The 20,498-nt window shown below is 48.4% G+C and overlaps 1 protein-coding gene across 1 annotated transcript in view; it reads right to left on the reverse strand.

The window, feature by feature from the left end:
- The window catches only part of LOC118361416 (peregrin-like), a 68,156-nt gene that overhangs the window by 20,521 nt on the left and 27,137 nt on the right, over positions 1 to 20,498 (reverse strand). Inside the window, exons 5-7 of the mRNA XM_052517170.1 lie at positions 18,882 to 18,919; positions 12,563 to 12,638; positions 5,953 to 5,990 (exon numbers count right to left, since the gene is read on the reverse strand). Of these exons, the coding sequence (XP_052373130.1) occupies positions 5,953 to 5,990; positions 12,563 to 12,638; positions 18,882 to 18,919 (152 nt within the window). The remainder of the gene's footprint in view (positions 1 to 5,952; positions 5,991 to 12,562; positions 12,639 to 18,881; positions 18,920 to 20,498) is intronic.

Below are 20,498 nucleotides of genomic sequence, written 5' to 3' on the forward strand. Positions count from 1 at the left end.
TGACTGAACAGTAGTAGGATGAGTGTCGTGTGGTACTGTGACTGACTGACCTGTAGTAGGATGAGTGTCATGTGGTACTGTGCCTGACCTGTAGTAGGATGAGTGTCATGTGGTACTGTGCCTGACCTGTAGTAGGATGAGTGTCATGTGGTACTGTGACTGACCTGTAGTAGGATGAGTGTTGTGTGGTACTGTGACTGACCTGTAGTAGGATGAGTGTCATGTAGTACTGTGACTGACCTGTAGTAGGATGAGTGTAGTGTGGTACTGTGACTGACCTGAGGTAGGATGAGTGTCATGTGGTACTGTGAATGACATGTCGTAGGATGAGTGTCATGTGGTACTGTGACTGACTGACCTGTAGTAGGATGAGTGTCGTGTGGTACTGTGACTGACTGACGTGTAGAAGGTTGAGTGGTGTGTGGTACTGTGACTGACGTGTAGAAGGATGAGTGGTGTGTGTTACTGTGACTGACCTGTAGAAGGATGAGTGCAATGTGGTACTGTGACTGACCTGTAGAAGGATGAGTGTAGTGTGGTACTGTGACAGACTGACCTGTAGTAGGATGAGTGTTGTGTGGACTGTGAATGACTTGCAGTAGGATGAGTGTCGTATGGTACTGTGACTTACCTGTAGTAGGATGAGTGTCGTTTGGTACTGTGAATGACCTGTAGTAGGATGAGTGTCGTGTGGTACTGTGACTGACTGACCTGTAGTGGATGAGTGTCATGGTACTGTGACTGACCAGTAGTAGGATGAGTGATGTGGTACTGTGACTGACCTGTAGTAGGATGAGTGTCATGTGGTACTGTGAATGACCTGTAGTAGGATGAGTGTCATGTGGTACTGTGACTGACTGACCTGTAGTAGGATGAGTGTCGTGTGGTACTGTGACTGACCTGTAGTAGGATGAGTTTCGTATGGTACTGTGACTGACCTGTAGAAGGATGAGTGCCATGTGGTACTGTGACTGACCTGTAGAAGGATGAGTGTAGTGTGGTACTGTGACAGACTGACCTGTAGTAGGATGAGTGTTGTGTGGGACTGTGAATGACTTGCAGTAGGATGAGTGTCGTGTGGTACTGTGACTGACCTGAGGTAGGATGAGTGTCATGTGGTACTGTGAATGACATGTCGTAGGATGAGTGTCATGTGGTACTGTGACTGACTGACCTGTAGTAGGATGAGTGTCGTGTGGTACTGTGACTGACTGACGTGTAGAAGGTTGAGTGGTGTGTGGTACTGTGACTGACGTGTAGAAGGATGAGTGGTGTGTGTTACTGTGACTGACCTGTAGAAGGATGAGTGCAATGTGGTACTGTGACTGACCTGTAGAAGGATGAGTGTAGTGTGGTACTGTGACTGACTGACCTGTAGTAGGATGAGTGTTGTGTGGGACTGTGAATGACTTGCAGTAGGATGAGTGTCGTGTGCTACTGTGACTTACCTGTAGAAGGATGAGTGTCGTATGGTACTGTGGCTTACCTGTAGTAGGATGGTTGTCGTTTGGCACTGTGAATGACCTGTAGTAGTATGAGTGTCGTGTGGTACTGTGACTGACTGACCTGTAGTTGGATGAGTGTCATGTAGTACTGTGACTGAACAGTAGTAGGATGAGTGTCGTGTGGTACTGTGACTGACCTGTAGTAGGATGAGTGTCATGTGGTACTGTGACTGACTGACCTGTAGTAGGATGAGTGTCGTGTGGTACTGTGACTGACCTGTAGTAGGATGAGTGTCGTGTGGTACTGTGACTGACCTGTAGAAGGATGAGTGTCATGTGGTACTGTGACTGACCTGTAGAAGGATGAGTGTCGTGTGGTACTGTGACTGACTGAGCTGTAGTAGGACGAGTGTCGTGTGGGACTGTGAATGACTTGCAGTAGGATGAGTGTCGTGTGGTACTGTGACTGACCTGAGGTAGGATGAGTGTCATGTGGTACTGTGAATGACATGTAGTAGGATGAGTGTCATGTGGTACTGTGACTGACTGACCTGTAGTAGGATGAGTGTCGTGTGGTACTGTGACTGACTGACGTGTAGAAGGTTGAGTGGTGTGTGGTACTGTGACTGACGTGTAGAAGGATGAGTGGTGTGTGTTACTGTGACTGACCTGTAGAAGGATGAGTGCAATGTGGTACTGTGACTGACCTGTAGAAGGATGAGTGTAGTGTGGTACTGTGACAGACTGACCTGTAGTAGGATGAGTGTTGTGTGGGACTGTGACTGACTTGCAGTAGGATGAGTGTCGTGTGGTACTGTGACTTACCTGTAGAAGGATGAGTGTCGTATGGTACTGTGGCTTACCTGTAGTAGGATGGTTGTCGTTTGGCACTGTGAATGACCTGTAGTAGTATGAGTGTAGTGTGGTACTGTGACTGACTGACCTGTAGTTGGATGAGTGTCATGTAGTACTGTGACTGAACAGTAGTAGGATGAGTGTCGTGTGGTACTGTGACTGACTGACCTGTAGTAGGATGAGTGTCATGTGGTACTGTGCCTGACCTGTAGTAGGATGAGTGTCATGTGGTACTGTGACTGACCTGTAGTAGGATGAGTGTTGTGTGGTACTGTGACTGACCTGTAGTAGGATGAGTGTGTCATGGTACTGTGACTGACCTGTAGTAGGATGAGTGAGTGTGGTACTGTGACTGACTGACCTGTAGTAGGATGAGTGTCGTGTGTGTTACTGCGAATGACTGACCTGTAGTAGGATGAGTGTCATGTGGTACTGTGACTGACCTGTAGTAGGATGAGTGTTGTGTGGTACTGTGACTGACCTGTAGTAGGATGAGTGTCATGTGGTACTGTGACTGACCTGTAGTAGGATGAGTGTCGTGTGGTACTGTGACTGACCTGTAGTAGGATGAGTGGTGTGTGGTACTGTGACTGACTGACCTGTAGAAGGATGAGTGTGTGTGTTACTGTGACTGACCTGTAGAAGGTGAGTGCCATGTGGTACTGTGACTGACCTGGTAGAAGGATGAGTGTAGTGTGGTACTGTGACTGACTGACCTGTAGTAGGATGAGTGTCATGTGGTACTGTGACTGGCCTGTAGTAGGATGAGTGTGTGTGGTACTGTGACTGACCTGTAGTAGGATGAGTGTCATGTGGTACTGTGAATGACTGACCTGTAGTAGGATGAGTGTCGTGTGGTACTGTGACTGACTGACGTAGTAGGATGAGTGTGGTGTGTGGTACTGTGACTGACCTGTAGAAGGATGAGTGGTGTGTGGTACTGTGACTGACCTGTAGAAGGATGAGTGGTGTGTGTACTGTGACTGACCTGTAGAAGGATGAGTGTAGAAGGATGAGTGTAGTGTGGTACTGTGACAGACTGACCTGTAGTAGGATGAGTGTTGTGTGGGACTGTGAATGACTTGCAGTAGGATGAGTGTCGTGTGGTACTGTGACTGACCTGAGGTAGGATGAATGTCATGTGGTACTGTGACTGACTGACCTGTAGTAGGATGAGTGTCGTATGGTACTGTGACTGACCTGAGGTAGGATGAGTGTCATGTGGTACTGTGACTGACTGACCTGTAGAAGGATGAGTGTCGTGTGGTACTGTGACTGACCTGTAGTAGGATGAGTGTCGTATGGTACTGTGGCTTACCTGTAGTAGGATGGTTGTCGTTTGGCACTGTGAATGACCTGTAGTAGTATGAGTGTCGTGTGGTACTGTGACTGACTGACCTGTAGTTGGATGAGTGTCATGTAGTACTGTGACTGAACAGTAGTAGGATGAGTGTCGTGTGGTACTGTGACTGACTGACCTGTAGTAGGATGAGTGTCATGTGGTACTGTGACTGACCTGTAGTAGGATGAGTGTCATGTGGTACTGTGACTGACCTGTAGTAGGATGAGTGTCATGTGGTACTGTGACTGACCTGTAGTAGGATGAGTGTTGTGTGGTACTGTGACTGACCTGTAGTAGGATGAGTGTCATGTAGTACTGTGACTGACCTGTAGTAGGATGAGTGTAGTGTGGTACTGTGACTGACCTGAGGTAGGATGAGTGTCATGTGGTACTGTGAATGACATGTCGTAGGATGAGTGTCATGTGGTACTGTGACTGACTGACCTGTAGTAGGATGAGTGTCGTGTGGTACTGTGACTGACCTGTAGTAGGATGAGTGGTGTGTGGTACTGTGACTGACGTGTAGAAGGATGAGTGGTGTGTGTTACTGTGACTGACCTGTAGAAGGATGAGTGCAATGTGGTACTGTGACTGACCTGTAGAAGGATGAGTGCCATGTGGTACTGTGACTGACCTGTAGAAGGATGAGTGTAGTGTGGTACTGTGACAGACTGACCTGTAGTAGGATGAGTGTTGTGTGGGACTGTGAATGACTTGCAGTAGGATGAGTGTCGTGTGGTACTGTGACTGACCTGAGGTAGGATGAGTGTCATGTGGTACTGTGAATGACATGTCGTAGGATGAGTGTCATGTGGTACTGTGACTGACTGACCTGTAGTAGGATGAGTGTCGTGTGGTACTGTGACTGACGTGTAGTAGGGAGTGGTGTGTGGTACTGTGACTGACGTGTAGAAGGATGAGTGGTGTGTGTTACTGTGACTGACCTGTAGAAGGATGAGTGCAATGTGGTACTGTGACTGACCTGTAGAAGGATGAGTGTAGTGTGGTACTGTGACAGACTGACCTGTAGTAGGATGAGTGTTGTGTGGGACTGTGAATGACTTGCAGTAGGATGAGTGTCGTGTGCTACTGTGACTTACCTGTAGAAGGATGAGTGTCGTATGGTACTGTGGCTTACCTGTAGTAGGATGGTTGTCGTTTGGCACTGTGAATGACCTGTAGTAGTATGAGTGTCGTGTGGTACTGTGACTGACTGACCTGTAGTTGGATGAGTGTCATGTGGTACTGTGCCTGACCTGTAGTAGGATGAGTGTCATGTGGTACTGTGACTGACCTGTAGTAGGATGAGTGTTGTGTGGTACTGTGACTGACCTGTAGTAGGATGAGTGTCATGTAGTACTGTGACTGACCTGTAGTAGGATGAGTGTAGTGTGGTACTGTGACTGACTGACCTGTAGTAGGATGAGTGTCATGTGTTACTGCGAATGACTGACCTGTCATAGGATGAGTGTCATGTGGTACTGTGACTGATCTGTAGTAGGATGAGTGTTGTGTGGTACTGTGACTGACCTGTAGTAGGAGGAGTGTCATGTAGTACTGTGACTGACCTGTAGTAGGATGAGTGTCGTGTGGTACTGTGACTGACCTGTAGTAGGTTGAGTGGTGTGTGGTACTGTGACTGACGTGTAGAAGGATGAGTGGTGTGTGTTACTGTGACTAACCTGTAGAAGGACGAGTGCCATGTGGTACTGTGACTGACCTGTAGAAGGATGAGTGTAGTGTGGTACTGTGACTGACTGACCTGTCGTAGGATGAGTGTCATGTGGTACTGTGACTGGCCTGTAGTAGGATGAGTGTTGTGTGGTACTGTGACTGACCTGTAGTAGGATGAGTGTCATGTGGTACTGTGAATGACATGTCGTAGGATGAGTGTCATGTGGTACTGTGACTGACTGACCTGTAGTAGGATGAGTGTCGTGTGGTACTGTGACTGACTGACGTGTAGAAGGTTGAGTGGTGTGTGGTACTGTGACTGACGTGTAGAAGGATGAGTGGTGTGTGTTACTGTGACTGACCTGTAGAAGGATGAGTGCAATGTGGTACTGTGAATGACATGTCGTAGGATGAGTGTCATGTGGTACTGTGACTGACTGACCTGTAGTAGGATGAGTGTCGTGTGGTACTGTGACTGACCTGTAGTAGGATGAGTTTCGTATGGTACTGTGACTGACCTGAGGTAGGATGAGTGTCATGTGGTACTGTGACTGACTGACCTGTAGAAGGATGAGTGTCGTGTGGTACTGTGACTGACCTGTAGTAGGATGAGTGTCGTGTCGTACTGTGACTGACCTGTAGCAGGATGAGTGTCGTGTGGTACTGCGACTGACCTGTAGAAGAAGGATGAGTGTGTGTGGTACTGTGACTGACCTGTAGTAGGATGAGTGTCATGTGGTACTGTGAATGACATGTCGTAGGATGAGTGTCATGTGGTACTGTGACTGACTGACCTGTAGTAGGATGAGTGTCGTGTGGTACTGTGACTGACTGACGTGTAGAAGGTTGAGTGGTGTGTGGTACTGTGACTGACGTGTAGAAGGATGAGTGCCATGTGGTACTGTGACTGACCTGTAGAAGGATGAGTGTAATGTGGTACTGTGACAGACTGACCTGTAGTAGGATGAGTGTTGTGTGGGACTGTGAATGACTTGCAGTAGGATGAGTGTCGTGTGGGACTGTGAATGACTTGCAGTAGGATGAGTGTCGTGTGGTACTGTGACTGACCTGAGGTAGGATGAATGTCATGTCGTACTGGGAATGACCTGTAGTAGGATGAGTGTCGTGTGTTACTGCGAATGACTGACGTGTAGAAAGATGAGTGGTGTGTGGTACTGTGACTGACCTGTAGAAGGATGAGTTCCATGTGGTACTGTGACTGACCTGTAGAAGGATGAGTGTAGTGTGGTACTGTGACTGACTGACCTGTCGTAGGATGAGTGTCATGTGGTACTGTGACTGACCTGTAGTAGGATGAGTGTTGTGTGGTACTGTGACTGACCTGTAGTAGGATGAGTGTCATGTAGTACTGTGACTGACCTGTAGTAGGATGAGTTCCATGTGGTACTGTGACTGACCTGTAGAAGGATGAGGATGAGTGACTGACTGACCTGTGTAGGATAGTGTCTGTACTGTGACTGACCTGTAGTAGGATGAGTGTTGTGTGGTACTGTGACTGACCTGTAGTAGGATGAGTGTCGTGTGGTACTGTGACTGACTGACCTGTAGTAGGATGAGTGGTGTGTGGTACTGTGAATGACCTGTAGTAGGATGAGTGGTGTGTGGTACTGTGAATGACCTGTAGAAGGAAGAGTGTCATGTGGTACTGTGACTGACCTGTAGAAGGAAGAGTGTCATGTGGTACTGTGACTGACCTGTAGTAGGATGAGTGTTGTGTGGTACTGTGACTGACCTGTAGTAGGATGAGTGTTGTGTGGTACTGTGACTGACCTGTAGTAGGATGAGTGTTGTGTGGTACTGTGACTGACCTGTAGTAGGATGAGTGTCATGTGTGTTACTGATGAATGACTGACGTGTAGAAGGTTGAGTGGTGTGTGGTACTGTGACTGACGTGTAGAAGGATGAGTGGTGTGTGTTACTGTGACAGACCTGTAGAAGGATGAGTGCCATGTGGTACTGTGACTGACCTGTCGTAGGATGAGTGTCATGTGGTACTGTGACTGACCTGTAGAATGATGAGTGTCGTGTGGTACTGTGACTGACTGACCTGTAGTAGGATGAGTATCATGTCGTACTGGGAATGACCTGTAGTAGGATGGGTGTCGTGTGTTACTGCGAATGACTGACGTGTAGAAGGATGAGTGGTGTGTGGTACTGTGACTGACCTGTAGAAGGATGAGTTCCATGTGGTACTGTGACTGACCTGTAGAAGGATGAGTGTAGTGTGGTACTGTGACTGACTGACCTGTCGTAGGATGAGTGTCATGTGGTACTGTGACTGACCTGTAGTAGGATGAGTGTTGTGTGGTACTGTGACTGACCTGTAGTAGGATGAGTGTCATGTGGTACTGTGACTGACCTGTAGTAGGATGAGTGTTGTGTGGTACTGTGACTGACCTGTAGTAGGATGAGTGTCGCGTGTTACTGCGAATGACTGACGTGTAGAAGGTTGAGTGGTGTGTGGTACTGTGACTGACGTGTAGAAGGATGAGTGGTGTGTGTTACTGTGACAGACCTGTAGAAGGATGAGTGCCATGTGGTACTGTGACTGACCTGTAGAAGGATGAGTTTCATGTGGTACTGTGATTGAGTGACCTGCAGTGGAATGAGAGTAATGTAGTACTGTGACTGACCTGTAGTTGGATGAGTGTTGTGTGGTACTGTGACTGACTGACCAGTAGAAGGATGAGTGTTGTGTGGTACTGTGACTGACCTGTCGTAGAACGAGTGTGGTGTGGTACTGTGACTTACCTGTAGAAGGATGAGTGTCGTATGGTACTGTGACTTACCTGTAGAAGGATGAGTGTCGTATGGTACTGTGACTTACCTGTAGTAGGATGGTTGTCGTTTGGTACTGTGAATGACCTGTAGTAGTATGAGTGTCGTGTGGTACTGTGACTGACTGACCTGTAGTTGGATGAGTGTCATGTAGTACTGTGACTGAACAGTAGTAGTATGAGTGTCGTGTGGTACTGTGACTGACTGACCTGTAGTAGGATGAGTGTCATGTGGTACTGTGCCTGACCTGTAGTAGGATGAGTGTCATGTGGTACTGTGACTGACCTGTAGTAGGATGAGTGTTGTGTGGTACTGTGACTGACCTGTAGTAGGATGAGTGTCATGTAGTACTGTGACTGACCTGTAGTAGGATGAGTGTAGTGTGGTACTGTGACTGACTGACCTGTAGTAGGATGAGTATCATGTCGTACTGGGAATGACCTGTAGTAGGATGAGTGTCGTGTGTTACTGCGAATGACTGACCTGTCATAGGATGAGTGTCATGTGGTACTGTGACTGACCTGTAGTAGGATGAGTGTTGTGTGGTACTGTGACTGACCTGTAGTAGGATGAGTGTCATGTAGTACTGTGACTGACGTGTAGTAGGATGAGTGTCGTGTGGTACTGTGACTGACCTGTAGTAGGTTGAGTGGTGTGTGTTACTGTGACTGACCTGTAGAAGGACGAGTGCCATGTGGTACTGTGACTGACCTGTAGAAGGATGAGTGTAGTGTGGTACTGTGACTGACTGACCTGTCGTAGGATGAGTGTCATGTGGTACTGTGACTGACCTGTAGTAGGATGAGTGTTGTGTGGTACTGTGACTGACCTGTAGTAGGATGAGTGTCATGTGGTACTGTGAATGACATGTCGTAGGATGAGTGTCATGTGGTACTGTGACTGACTGACCTGTAGTAGGATGAGTGTCATGTGGTACTGTGACTGACCTGTAGTAGGATGAGTGTCGTGTGGTACTGTGACTGACCTGTAGTAGGTTGAGTGGTGTGTGGTACTGTGACTGACGTGTAGAAGGATGAGTGGTGTGTGTTACTGTGACTGACCTGTAGAAGGACGAGTGCCATGTGGTACTGTGACTGACCTGTAGAAGGATGAGTGTAGTGTGGTACTGTGACTGACTGACCTGTCGTAGGATGAGTGTCATGTGGTACTGTGACTGACCTGTAGTAGGATGAGTGTTGTGTGGTACTGTGACTGACCTGTAGTAGGATGAGTTTCGTATGGTACTGTGACTGACCTGTAGAGGGATGAGTGCCATGTGGTACTGTGACTGACCTGTAGTAGGATGAGTGTTGTGTGGGACTGTGAATGACTTGCAGTAGGATGAGTGTCGTGTGGTACTGTGACTGACCTGAGGTAGGATGAATGTCATGTGGTACTGTGAATGACGTGTCATGTGGTACTGTGACTGACTGACCTGTAGTAGGATGAGTGTCGTGTGGTACTGTGACTGACCTGTAGTAGGATGAGTTTCGTATGGTACTGTGACTGACCTGAGGTAGGATTAGTGTCATGTGGTACTGTGACTGACTGACCTGTAGAAGGATGAGTGTTGTGTGGTACTGTGACTGACCTGTAGTAGGATGAGTGTCGTGTCGTACTGTGACTGACCTGTAGCAGGATGAGTGTCGTGTGGTACTGCGAATGACTGACGTGGAGAAGGATGAGTGGTGTGTGGTACTGTGACTGACCTGTAGTAGGATGAGTGTCATGTGGTACTGTGAATGACATGTCGTAGGATGAGTGTCATGTGGTACTGTGACTGACTGACCTGTAGTAGGATGAGTGTCGTGTGGTACTGTGACTGACTGACGTGTAGAAGGTTGAGTGGTGTGTGGTACTGTGACTGACGTGTAGAAGGATGAGTGCCATGTGGTACTGTGACTGACCTGTAGAAGGATGAGTGTAATGTGGTACTGTGACAGACTGACCTGTAGTAGGATGAGTGTTGTGTGGGACTGTGAATGACTTGCAGTAGGATGAGTGTCGTGTGGACTGTGAATGACTTGCAGTAGGATGAGTGTCGTGTGGTACTGTGACTGACCTGAGGTAGGATGATGTCATGTCGTACTGGGAATGACCTGTAGTAGGATGAGTGTCGTGTGTTACTGCGAATGACCTGTAGAAGGATGAGTGGTGTGTGGTACTGTGACTGACCTGTAGAAGGATGGATGAGTTCATGTGGTACATGTGGTACTGTGACTGACCTGTAGAAGGATGAGTGTAGTGTGGTACTGTGACTGACTGACCTGTCGTAGGATGAGTGTCATGTGGTACTGTGACTGACCTGTAGTAGGATGAGTGTTGTGTGGTACTGTGACTGACCTGTAGTAGGATGAGTGTCATGTAGTACTGTGACTGACCTGTAGTAGGATGAGTTCCATGTGGTACTGTGACTGACCTGTAGAAGGATGAGTGTAGTGTGGTACTGTGACTGACTGACCTGTCGTAGGATGAGTGTCGTGTGGTACTGTGACTGACTGACCTGTAGTAGGATGAGTGGTGTGTGGTACTGTGACTGACCTGTAGAAGGAAGAGTGTCATGTGGTACTGTGACTGACCTGTAGTAGGAAGAGTGTCATGTGGTACTGTGACTGACCTGTAGTAGGATGAGTGTCGTGTGGTACTGTGACTGACCTGTAGTAGGATGAGTGTTGTGTGGTACTGTGACTGACCTGTAGTAGGATGAGTGTAGTGTGGTACTGTGACTGACTGACCTGTAGTAGGATGAGTGTCATGTGGTACTGTGACTGACCTGTAGTAGGATGAGTGTTGTGTGGTACTGTGACTGACCTGTAGTAGGATGAGTGTAGTGTGGTACTGTGACTGACTGACCTGTCGTAGGATGAGTGTCGTGTGGTACTGTGACTGACCTGTAGTAGGATGAGTGTTGTGTGGTACTGTGACTGACCTGTAGTAGGATGAGTGTCATGTAGTACTGTGACTGACCTGTAGTAGGATGAGTGTCGTGTGGTACTGTGACTGACCTGTAGTAGGATGAGTGTCGTGTGGTACTGGGAATGACCTGTAGTAGGATGAGTGTCGCGTGTTACTGCGAATGACTGACGTGTAGAAGGTTGAGTGGTGTGTGGTACTGTGACTGACGTGTAGAAGGATGAGTGGTGTGTGTTACTGTGACTGACCTGTAGAAGGATGAGTGCCATGTGGTACTGTGACTGACCTGTAGAAGGATGAGTGTAGTGTGGTACTGTGACTGACTGACCTGTAGTAGGACGAGTGTTGTGTGGGACTGTGAATGACTTGCAGTAGGATGAGTGTTGTGTGGTACTGTGACTGACCTGAGGTAGGATGAGTGTCATATGGTACTATGCCTGACCTGTAGAAGGATGAGTGTAGTGTGGTACTGTGACTGACTGACCTGTAGTAGGATGAGTATCATGTCGTACTGGGAATGACCTGTAGTAGGATGAGTGTCGTGTGTTACTGCGAATGACTGACGTGTAGAAGGATGAGTGGTGTGTGGTACTGTGACTGACCTGTAGAAGGATGAGTGTAGTGTGGTACTGTGACTGACCTGTAGAAGGATGAGTTCCATGTGGTACTGTGACTGACTGACCTGTAGAAGGATGAGTTCCATGTGGTACTGTGACTGACTGACCTGTCGTAGGATGAGTGTCATGTGGTACTGTGACTGACCTGTAGTAGGGTGAGTGTTGTGTGGTACTGTGACTGACCTGTAGTAGGATGAGTGTCATGTAGTACTGTGACTGACCTGTAGTAGGATGAGTGTCATGTGGTACTGTGAATGACCTGTAGTAGGATGAGTGTCGTGTGGTACTGTGACTGACGTGTAGAAGGATGAGTGGTGTGTGGTACTGTGACTGACCTGTAGAAGGATGAGTGCCATGTGGTACTGTGACTGACCTGTAGTAGGATGAGTTTCGTGTAGTACTGTGACTGACCTGTAGCAGGATGAGTGTCGTGTGGTATTGCGACTGACCTGTAGAAGGACGAGAGTCGTGTGGTACTGTGACTGACATGAAGAAGGATGAGTGTCGTATGGTACTGTGACTGAACTGAGGTAGGATGAGTTTCGTGTGGTACTGTGACTGACTGACCTGTAGTAGGATGAGTGTTGTGTGGTACTGTGACTGACTGACCTGTAGTAGGATGAGAATCATGGAGTACTGTGACTGACCTGTAGTAGGATGAGTGTCGTGTGGTACTGTGACTGACCTGTAGTAGGATGAGTGTCGTGTCGTACTGTGACTGACCTGTAGTAGGATGAGTGTCGTGTGGTACTGGGAATGACCTGTAGTAGGATGAGTGTCGCATGTTACTGCGAATGACTGACGTGTAGAAGGTTGAGTGGTGTGTGGTACTGTGACTGACGTGTAGAAGAATGAGTGGTGTGTGGTACTGTGACTGACCTGTAGAAGGATGAGTGTCGTGTAGTACTGTGACTGACCTGTAGAAGGATGAGTGTCGTGTGGTACTGCGACTGACCTGTCGTAGGATGAGTGTCGTGAGGTACTGTGACTGACCTGTAGAAGGACGAGAGTCGTGTGGTACTGTGACTGACATGAAGAAGGATGAGTGTCGTATGGTACTGTGACTGACCTGAGGTAGGATGAGTTTCGTGTGGTACTGTGACTGACTGACCTGTAGTAGGATGAGTGTCATGTGGTACTGTGACTGACCTGTAGAAGGATGAGTGTCGTGTGGTACTGTGACTGATTGACCTGTAGAAGGATGAGTGTCGTGTGGTACTGTGACTGACTGACATGTAGTAGGATGCGTGTCATGTTTTACTGTGACTGATTGACCAGTGGTAGCATGAGTGTTGTGTGGTACTGTGACTGACCTGTAGAAGGATGAATGTCGTGTGGTACTGTGACTGACCTGTAGTAGGATGAGTGTCGTGTGGTACTGTGACTGACTGACCTGTAGTAGGATGAGTGGTGTGTGGTACTGTGACTGACCTGTAGAAGGAAGAGTGCCATGTGGTACTGTGACTGACCTGTAGAAGGATGAGTGTAGTGTGGTACTGTGACTGACCTGTAGTAGGATGAGTGTTGTGTGGTACTGTGACTGACCTGTAGTAGAATGAGTGTCATGTAGTACTGTGACTGACCTGTAGTAGGATGAGTGTCGTGTGGTACTGTGACTGACCTGTAGTAGGATGAGTTTCGTGTGGTACTGTGACTGACCTGTAGCAGGATGAGTGTCGTGTGGTACTGCGACTGACCTGTATGAGTGTTGTGTGGTACTGTGACGAGACCTGTGGTACTGTGACTGATGAAAAAGGATGAGTGTGTGGTACTGTGACTGACCTGTAGTAGGATGAGTGTGTGTGGTACTGTGACTGACCTGTAGAAGGAGAGTGTCATGTGGTACTGTGACTGACCTGTAGAAGGATGAGTGTCGTGTGGTACTGTGACTGACCTGTAGTAGGATGAGTGTCATGTGGTACTGTGACTGACCTGTAGAAGGATGAGTGTCGTATGGTACTGTGACTGACCTGAGGTAGGATGAGTGTCATGTGGTACTGTGACTGACTGACCTGTAGTAGGATGAGTGTCGTGTGGTACTGTGACTGACCTGTAGTAGGATGAGTGTCGTGTGGTACTGTGACTGACCTGTAGTAGGATGAGTGTCGTGTGGTACTGTGACTGACCTGTTGCAGGATGAGTGTCGTGTGGTACTGCGACTGACCTGTCGTAGGATGAGTGTCGTGTGTTACTGCGAATGACGGACGTGTAGAAGGATGAGTGGTGTGTGGTACTGTGACTGACCTGTAGAAGGATGAGTGTAGTGTGGTACTGTGACTGACCTGTAGTAGGATGAGTGTCGTGTGGTACTGTGACTGACCTGTAGTAGGATGAGTGTCATGTGGTACTGTGACTGACCTGTAGTAGGATGAGTGTCGTGTGGTACTGTGACTGACCTGTAGTAGGATGAGTGTCATGTGGTACTGTGACTGACCTGTAGTAGGATGAGTGTCGTGTGGTACTGTGACTGACCTGTAGTAGGATGAGTGTCGTGTGGTACTGTGACTGACCTGTAGTAGGATGAGTGTCGCATGTTACTGCGAATGACTGAAGTGTAGAAGGTTGAGTGGTGTGTGGTACTGTGACTGACCTGTAGTAGGATGAGTTTCGTATGGTACCTGAGGTAGGATGAGTGTCATGTGGTACTGTGACTGACTGACCTGTAGTAGGATGAGTGTCGTGTGGTACTGTGACTGACCTGTAGTAGGATGAGTGTCGTGTGGTACTGTGACTGACCTGTAGCAGGATGAGTGTCGTGTGGTACTGCGAATGACTGACGTGAAGAAGGATGAGTGGTGTGTGGTACTGTGACTGACCTGTAGTAGGATGAGTGTCATGTAGTACTGTGACTGACCTGTAGTAGGATGAGTGTCGTGTGGTACTGTGACTGACCTGTAGTAGGATGAGTGTCGTGTGGTACTGGGAATGACCTGTAGTAGGATGAGTGTCGCATGTTACTGTGACTGACTGACCTGTAGAAGGATGAGTGGTGTGTGGTACTGTGACTGACCTGTAGAAGGATGAGTGGTGTGTGGTACTGTGACTGACCTGTAGAAGGATGAGTGTCGTGTGGTACTGTGACTGACCTGTAGTAGGATGAGTGTCGTGTGGTACTGTGACTGACCTGTAGAAGGATGAGTCGTGTGGTACTGTGACTGACATGAAGAAGGATGAGTGTCGTATGGTACTGACTGACTGACCTGTAGTAGGATGAGTGTCATGTGGTACTGTGACTGACCTGTAGAAGGATGAGTGTCGTGTGGTACTGTGACTGACTGACCTGTAGTAGGATGAGTGTCGTGTGGTACTGACTGACCTGTAGTAGGATGAGTGTGTGTGGTACTGTGACTGACCTGTAGTAGGATGAGTGTCGTGTGGTACTGTGACTGACTGACCTGTAGTAGGATGAGTGTCGTGTGGTACTGTGACTGACCTGTAGTAGGATGTACTGTGTGACCTGTAGTAGGATGAGTGTCGTGTGGTACTGACTGACTGACCTGTAGTAGGATGAGTGTCATGTGGTACTGTGACTGACCTGTAGAAGGATGAGTGTCGTGTGGTACTGTGACTGATTGACCTGTAGAAGAATGAGTGGTGTGTGGTACTGTGACTGACCTGTAGAAGGATGAGTGTCGTGTGGTACTGTGACTGACCTGTAGAAGGATGAGTGTCGTGTGGTACTGTGACTGACCTGTAGTAGGATGAGTGTCGTGTGGTACTGTGACTGACCTGTAGAAGGATGAGTGTCGTGTGGTACTGTGACTGACATGAAGAAGGATGAGTGTCGTATGGTACTGTGACTGACCTGTAGTAGGATGAGTGTCATGTGGTACTGTGACTGACTGACCTGTAGTAGGATGAGTGTCATGTGGTACTGTGACTGACCTGTAGAAGGATGAGTGTCGTGTGGTACTGTGACTGACCTGTAGTAGGATGAGTGTCGTGTGGTACTGTGACTGACTGACCTGTAGTAGGATGAGTGTCATGTGGTACTGTGACTGACTGACCTGTAGTAGGATGAGTGTCGTGTGGTACTGTGACTGACCTGTAGAAGGATGAGTGTGTGTGGTACTGTGACTGACCTGTACTGTCGTGGTACTGTGACTGACCTGTAGAAGGATGAGTGTCATGTGGTACTGTGACTGACCTGTAGAAGGATGAGTGTCGTGTGGTACTGTGACTGACCTGTAGTAGGATGAGTGTGTGTGGTACTGTGACTGACCTGTAGTAGGATGAGTGAGTGTGGTACTGTGACTGACCTGTAGTAGGATGAGTGTACTGTGGTACTGTGACTGACCTGTAGTAGGATGAGTGTTGTGTGGTACTGTGACTGACCTGTAGTAGGATGAGTGTCATGTGTGGTACTGTGACTGACCTGTAGTAGGATGAGTGTCATGTGGTACTGTGACTGACCTGTAGTAGGATGAGTGTCGTGTGGTACTGTGACTGACCTGTAGTAGGATGAGTGTCGTGTACTGTACTGTGACTGACCTGTAGAAGGATGAGAGTGTGTGGTACTGTGACTGACTGATGAGTGTCGTATGGTACTGTGACTGACCTGAGGTAGGATGAGTGGTGTGTGGTACTGTGACTGACCTGTAGAAGGAAACTGAGTGCCATGTGGTACTGTGACTGACCTGTAGAAGGATGAGTGTCGTGTGGTACTGTGACTGACCTGTAGTAGGATGAGTGTCATGTGTACTGTGACTGACCTGTAGAAGGATGAGTGTCGTGTGGTACTGTGACTGACCTGAGGTAGGATGAGTGTCATGTGGTACTGTGACTGACCTGTAGTAGGATGAGTGTCGTGTGTGGTACTGTGACTGACCTGTAGTAGGATGAGTGTCGTGTGGTACTGTGACTGACCTGTAGTAGGATGAGTGTCGTGTGGTACTGTGACTGACCTGTTGCAGGATGAGTGTCGTGTGGTACTGACTGACCTGTCGTAGGATGAGTGTCGTGTGTTACTGCGAATGACCGTGTAGAAGGATGTGGTGTGTGGTACTGTGACTGACCTGTAGAAGGATGAGTGTCGTGTGGTACTGTGACTGACCTGTAGAAGGATGAGTGTAGTGTGGTACTGTGACTGACTGACCTGTAGTAGGATGAGTGTGTGTGGTACTGTGACTGACCTGGTAGGATGAGTGTCATGTGGTACTGTGACTGACCTGTAGTAGGATGAGTGTTGTGTGGTACTGTGACTGACCTGTAGTAGGATGAGTGTCATGTGTACTGTGACTGACCTGTAGTAGGATGAGTGTCGTGTGGTACTGTGACTGACCTGTAGTAGGATGAGTGTTGTGTGGTACTGGGAATGACCTGTAGTAGGATGAGTGTGTGTGCATGTTACTGCGAATGACTGACGTGTAGAAGTGTGTGTGTGGTACTGTGACTGACCTGTAGAAGGATGAGTGTGTGTGGTACTGTGACTGACCTGTAGTAGGATGAGTTTCATGTGGTACTGTGACTGACTGACCTGTAGTAGGATGAGTGTCATGTGGTACTGTGACTGACTGACCTGTAGTAGGATGAGTGTCGTGTGGTACTGTGACTGACCTGTAGTAGGATGAGTGTCGTGTCGTACTGTGACTGACCTGTAGCAGGATGAGTGTCGTGTGGTACTACGAATGACTGACGTGAAGAAGGATGAGTGGTGTGTGGTACTGTGACTGACCTGTAGTAGGATGAGTGTCATGTAGTACTGTGACTGACCTGTAGTAGGATGAGTGTCATGTGGTACTGTGACTGACCTGTAGTAGGATGAGTGTCGTGTGGTACTGGGAATGACCTGTAGTAGGATGAGTGTCGCATGTTACTGCGAATGACTGACGTGTAGAAGGTTGAGTGGTGTGTGGTACTGTGACTGACGTGTAGAAGGATGAGTGGTGTGTGGTACTGTGACTGACCTGTAGAAGGATGAGTGTCGTGTAGTACTGTGACTGACCTGTCGTAGGATGAGTGTCGTGAGGTACTGTAACTGACCTGTAGAAGGACGAGAGTCGTGTGGTGCTGTGACTGACATGAAGAAGGATGAGTGTCGTATGGTACTGTGACTGACTGACCTGTAGTAGGATGAGTGTCATGTGGTACTGTGACTGACCTGTAGAAGGATGAGTGTCCTGTGGTACTGTGACTGATTGACCTGTAGAAGGATGAGTGTCGTGTGGTACTGTGACTGACCTGTAGTAGGATGAGTGTCGTGTGGTACTGTGACTGACCTGTAGAAGGATGAGTGTAGTGTGGTACTGTGACTGACTGACCTGTAGTAGGACTGTGACTGACCTGTAGAAGGATGAGTGTCGTGTGGTACTGTGACTGATTGACCTGTAGAAGGATGAGTGTCGTGTGGTACTGGGAATGACCTGTAGTAGGATGAGTGTCGCATGTTACTGCGAATGACTGACGTGTAGAAGGATGAGTGGTGTGTGGTACTGTGACTGACCTGTAGAAGGATGAGTGTCGTGTGGTACTGTGACTGACCTGTAGTAGGATGAGTGTCGTGTGGTACTGTGACTGACCTGTAGAAGGATGAGTGTCGTGTGGTACTGTGACTGACCTGTCGTAGGATGAGTGTCGTGAGGTACTGTGACTGACCTGTAGAAGGACGAGAGTCGTGTGGTACTGTGACTGACATGAAGAAGGATGAGTGTCGTATGGTACTGTGACTGACCTGAGGTAGGATGAGTTTCGTGTGGTACTGTGACTGACTGACCTGTAGTAGGATGAGTGTCATGTGGTACTGTGACTGACCTGTAGAAGGATGAGTGTCGTGTGGTACTGTGACTGACCTGTAGAAGGATGAGTGTCGTGTGGTACTGTGACTGACTGACCTGTAGTAGGATGAGTGTCATGTGGTACTGTGACTGACTGACCTGTGTAGTAGGATGAGTGTGACTGTGTGGTACTGTGACTGACCTGTAGAAGGATGAGTGTCATGTGGTACTGTGACTGACCTGTAGAAGGATGAGTGTCGTGTGGTACTGTGACTGACCTGTAGAAGGATGAGTGTAGTGTGGTACTGTGACTGACCTGTAGTAGGATGAGTGTCGTGTGGTACTGTGACTGACCTGTAGTAGGATGAGTGACTGGTACTGTGACTGACCTGTAGAAGGATGAGTGTCAGTGTGGTACTGTGACTGACCTGTGGTACTGTGACTGACCTGTAGTAGGATGAGTGTCGTGTGGTACTGTGACTGACCTGTAGTAGGATGAGTTTCGTGTGGTACTGTGACTGACCTGTAGCAGGATGAGTGTCGTGTGGTACTGCGACTGACCTGTAGAAGGACGAGAGTCGTGTGGTACTGTGACTGACATGAAAAAGGATGAGTGTCGTATGGTACTGTGACTGACCTGAGGTAGGATGAGTGGTGTGTGGTACTGTGACTGACCTGTAGAAGGAAGAGTGCCATGTGGTACTGTGACTGACCTGTAGAAGGATGAGTGTAGTGTGGTACTGTGACTGACTGAGCTGTAGTAGGATGAGTGTCATGTAGTACTGTGACTGACCTGTAGAAGGACGAGAGTCGTGTGGTACTGTGACTGACATGAGGTAGGATGAGTGTCATGTGGTACTGTGACTGACTGACCTGTAGTAGGATGAGTGTCGTGTGGTACTGTGACTGACCTGTAGTAGGATGAGTGTCGTGTGGTACTGTGACTGACCTGTAGTAGGATGAGTGTCGTGTAGTACTGTGACTGACCTGTTGCAGGATGAGTGTCGTGTGGTACTGCGACTGACCTGTCGTAGGATGAGTGTCGTGTGTTACTGCGAATGACGGACGTGTAGAAGGATGAATGGTGTGTGGTACTGTGACTGACCTGTAGAAGGATGAGTGTAGTGTGGTACTGTGACTGACCTGTAGAAGGATGAGTGTAGTGTGGTACTGTGACTGACTGACCTGTAGTAGGATGAGTGTTGTGTGGTACTGTGACTGACCTGTCGTAGGATGAGTGTCATGTGGTACTGTGACTGACCTGTAGTAGGATGAGTGTTGTGTGGTACTGTGACTGACCTGTAGTAGGATGAGTGTCATGTAGTACTGTGACTGACCTGTAGTAGGATGAGTGTCGTGTGGTACTGTGACTGACCTGTAGTAGGATGAGTGTTGTGTGGTACTGGGAATGACCTGTAGTAGGATGAGTGTCGCATGTTACTGCGAATGACTGACGTGTAGAAGGTTGAGTGGTGTGTGGTACTGTGACTGACGTGTAGAAGGATGAGTGGTGTGTGGTACTGTGACTGACCTGTAGTAGGATGAGTTTCATATGGTACTGTGACTGACCTGAGGTAGGATGAGTGTCATGTGGTACTGTGACTGACTGACCTGTAGTAGGATGAGTGTCGTGTGGTACTGTGACTGACCTGTAGTAGGATGAGTGTCGTGTCGTACTGTGACTGACCTGTAGCAGGATGAGTGTCGTGTGGTACTACGAATGACTGACGTGAAGAAGGATGAGTGGTGTGTGGTACTGTGACTGACCTGTAGTAGGATGAGTGTCATGTAGTACTGTGACTGACCTGTAGTAGGATGAGTGTCATGTGGTACTGTGACTGACCTGTAGTAGGATGAGTGTCGTGTGGTACTGGGAATGACCTGTAGTAGGATGAGTGTCGCGTGTTACTGCGAATGACTGACGTGTAGAAGGTTGAGTGGTGTGTGGTACTGTGAATGACCTGTAGTAGGATGAGTGTCGCGTGTTACTGCGAATGACTGACGTGTAGAAGGTTGAGTGGTGTGTGGTACTGTGACTGACCTGTAGTAGGATGAGTGTCGTGTGTACTGTGACTGTGACTGTGACTGACATGTAGAAGGATGAGTGTCGTATGGTACTGTGACTGACTGACCTGTAGTA

This window comes from Oncorhynchus keta, unplaced genomic scaffold, assembly GCF_023373465.1.
Source record: "Oncorhynchus keta strain PuntledgeMale-10-30-2019 unplaced genomic scaffold, Oket_V2 Un_scaffold_584_pilon_pilon, whole genome shotgun sequence".
In the NCBI taxonomy this organism is placed as follows: domain Eukaryota; kingdom Metazoa; phylum Chordata; class Actinopteri; order Salmoniformes; family Salmonidae; genus Oncorhynchus; species Oncorhynchus keta.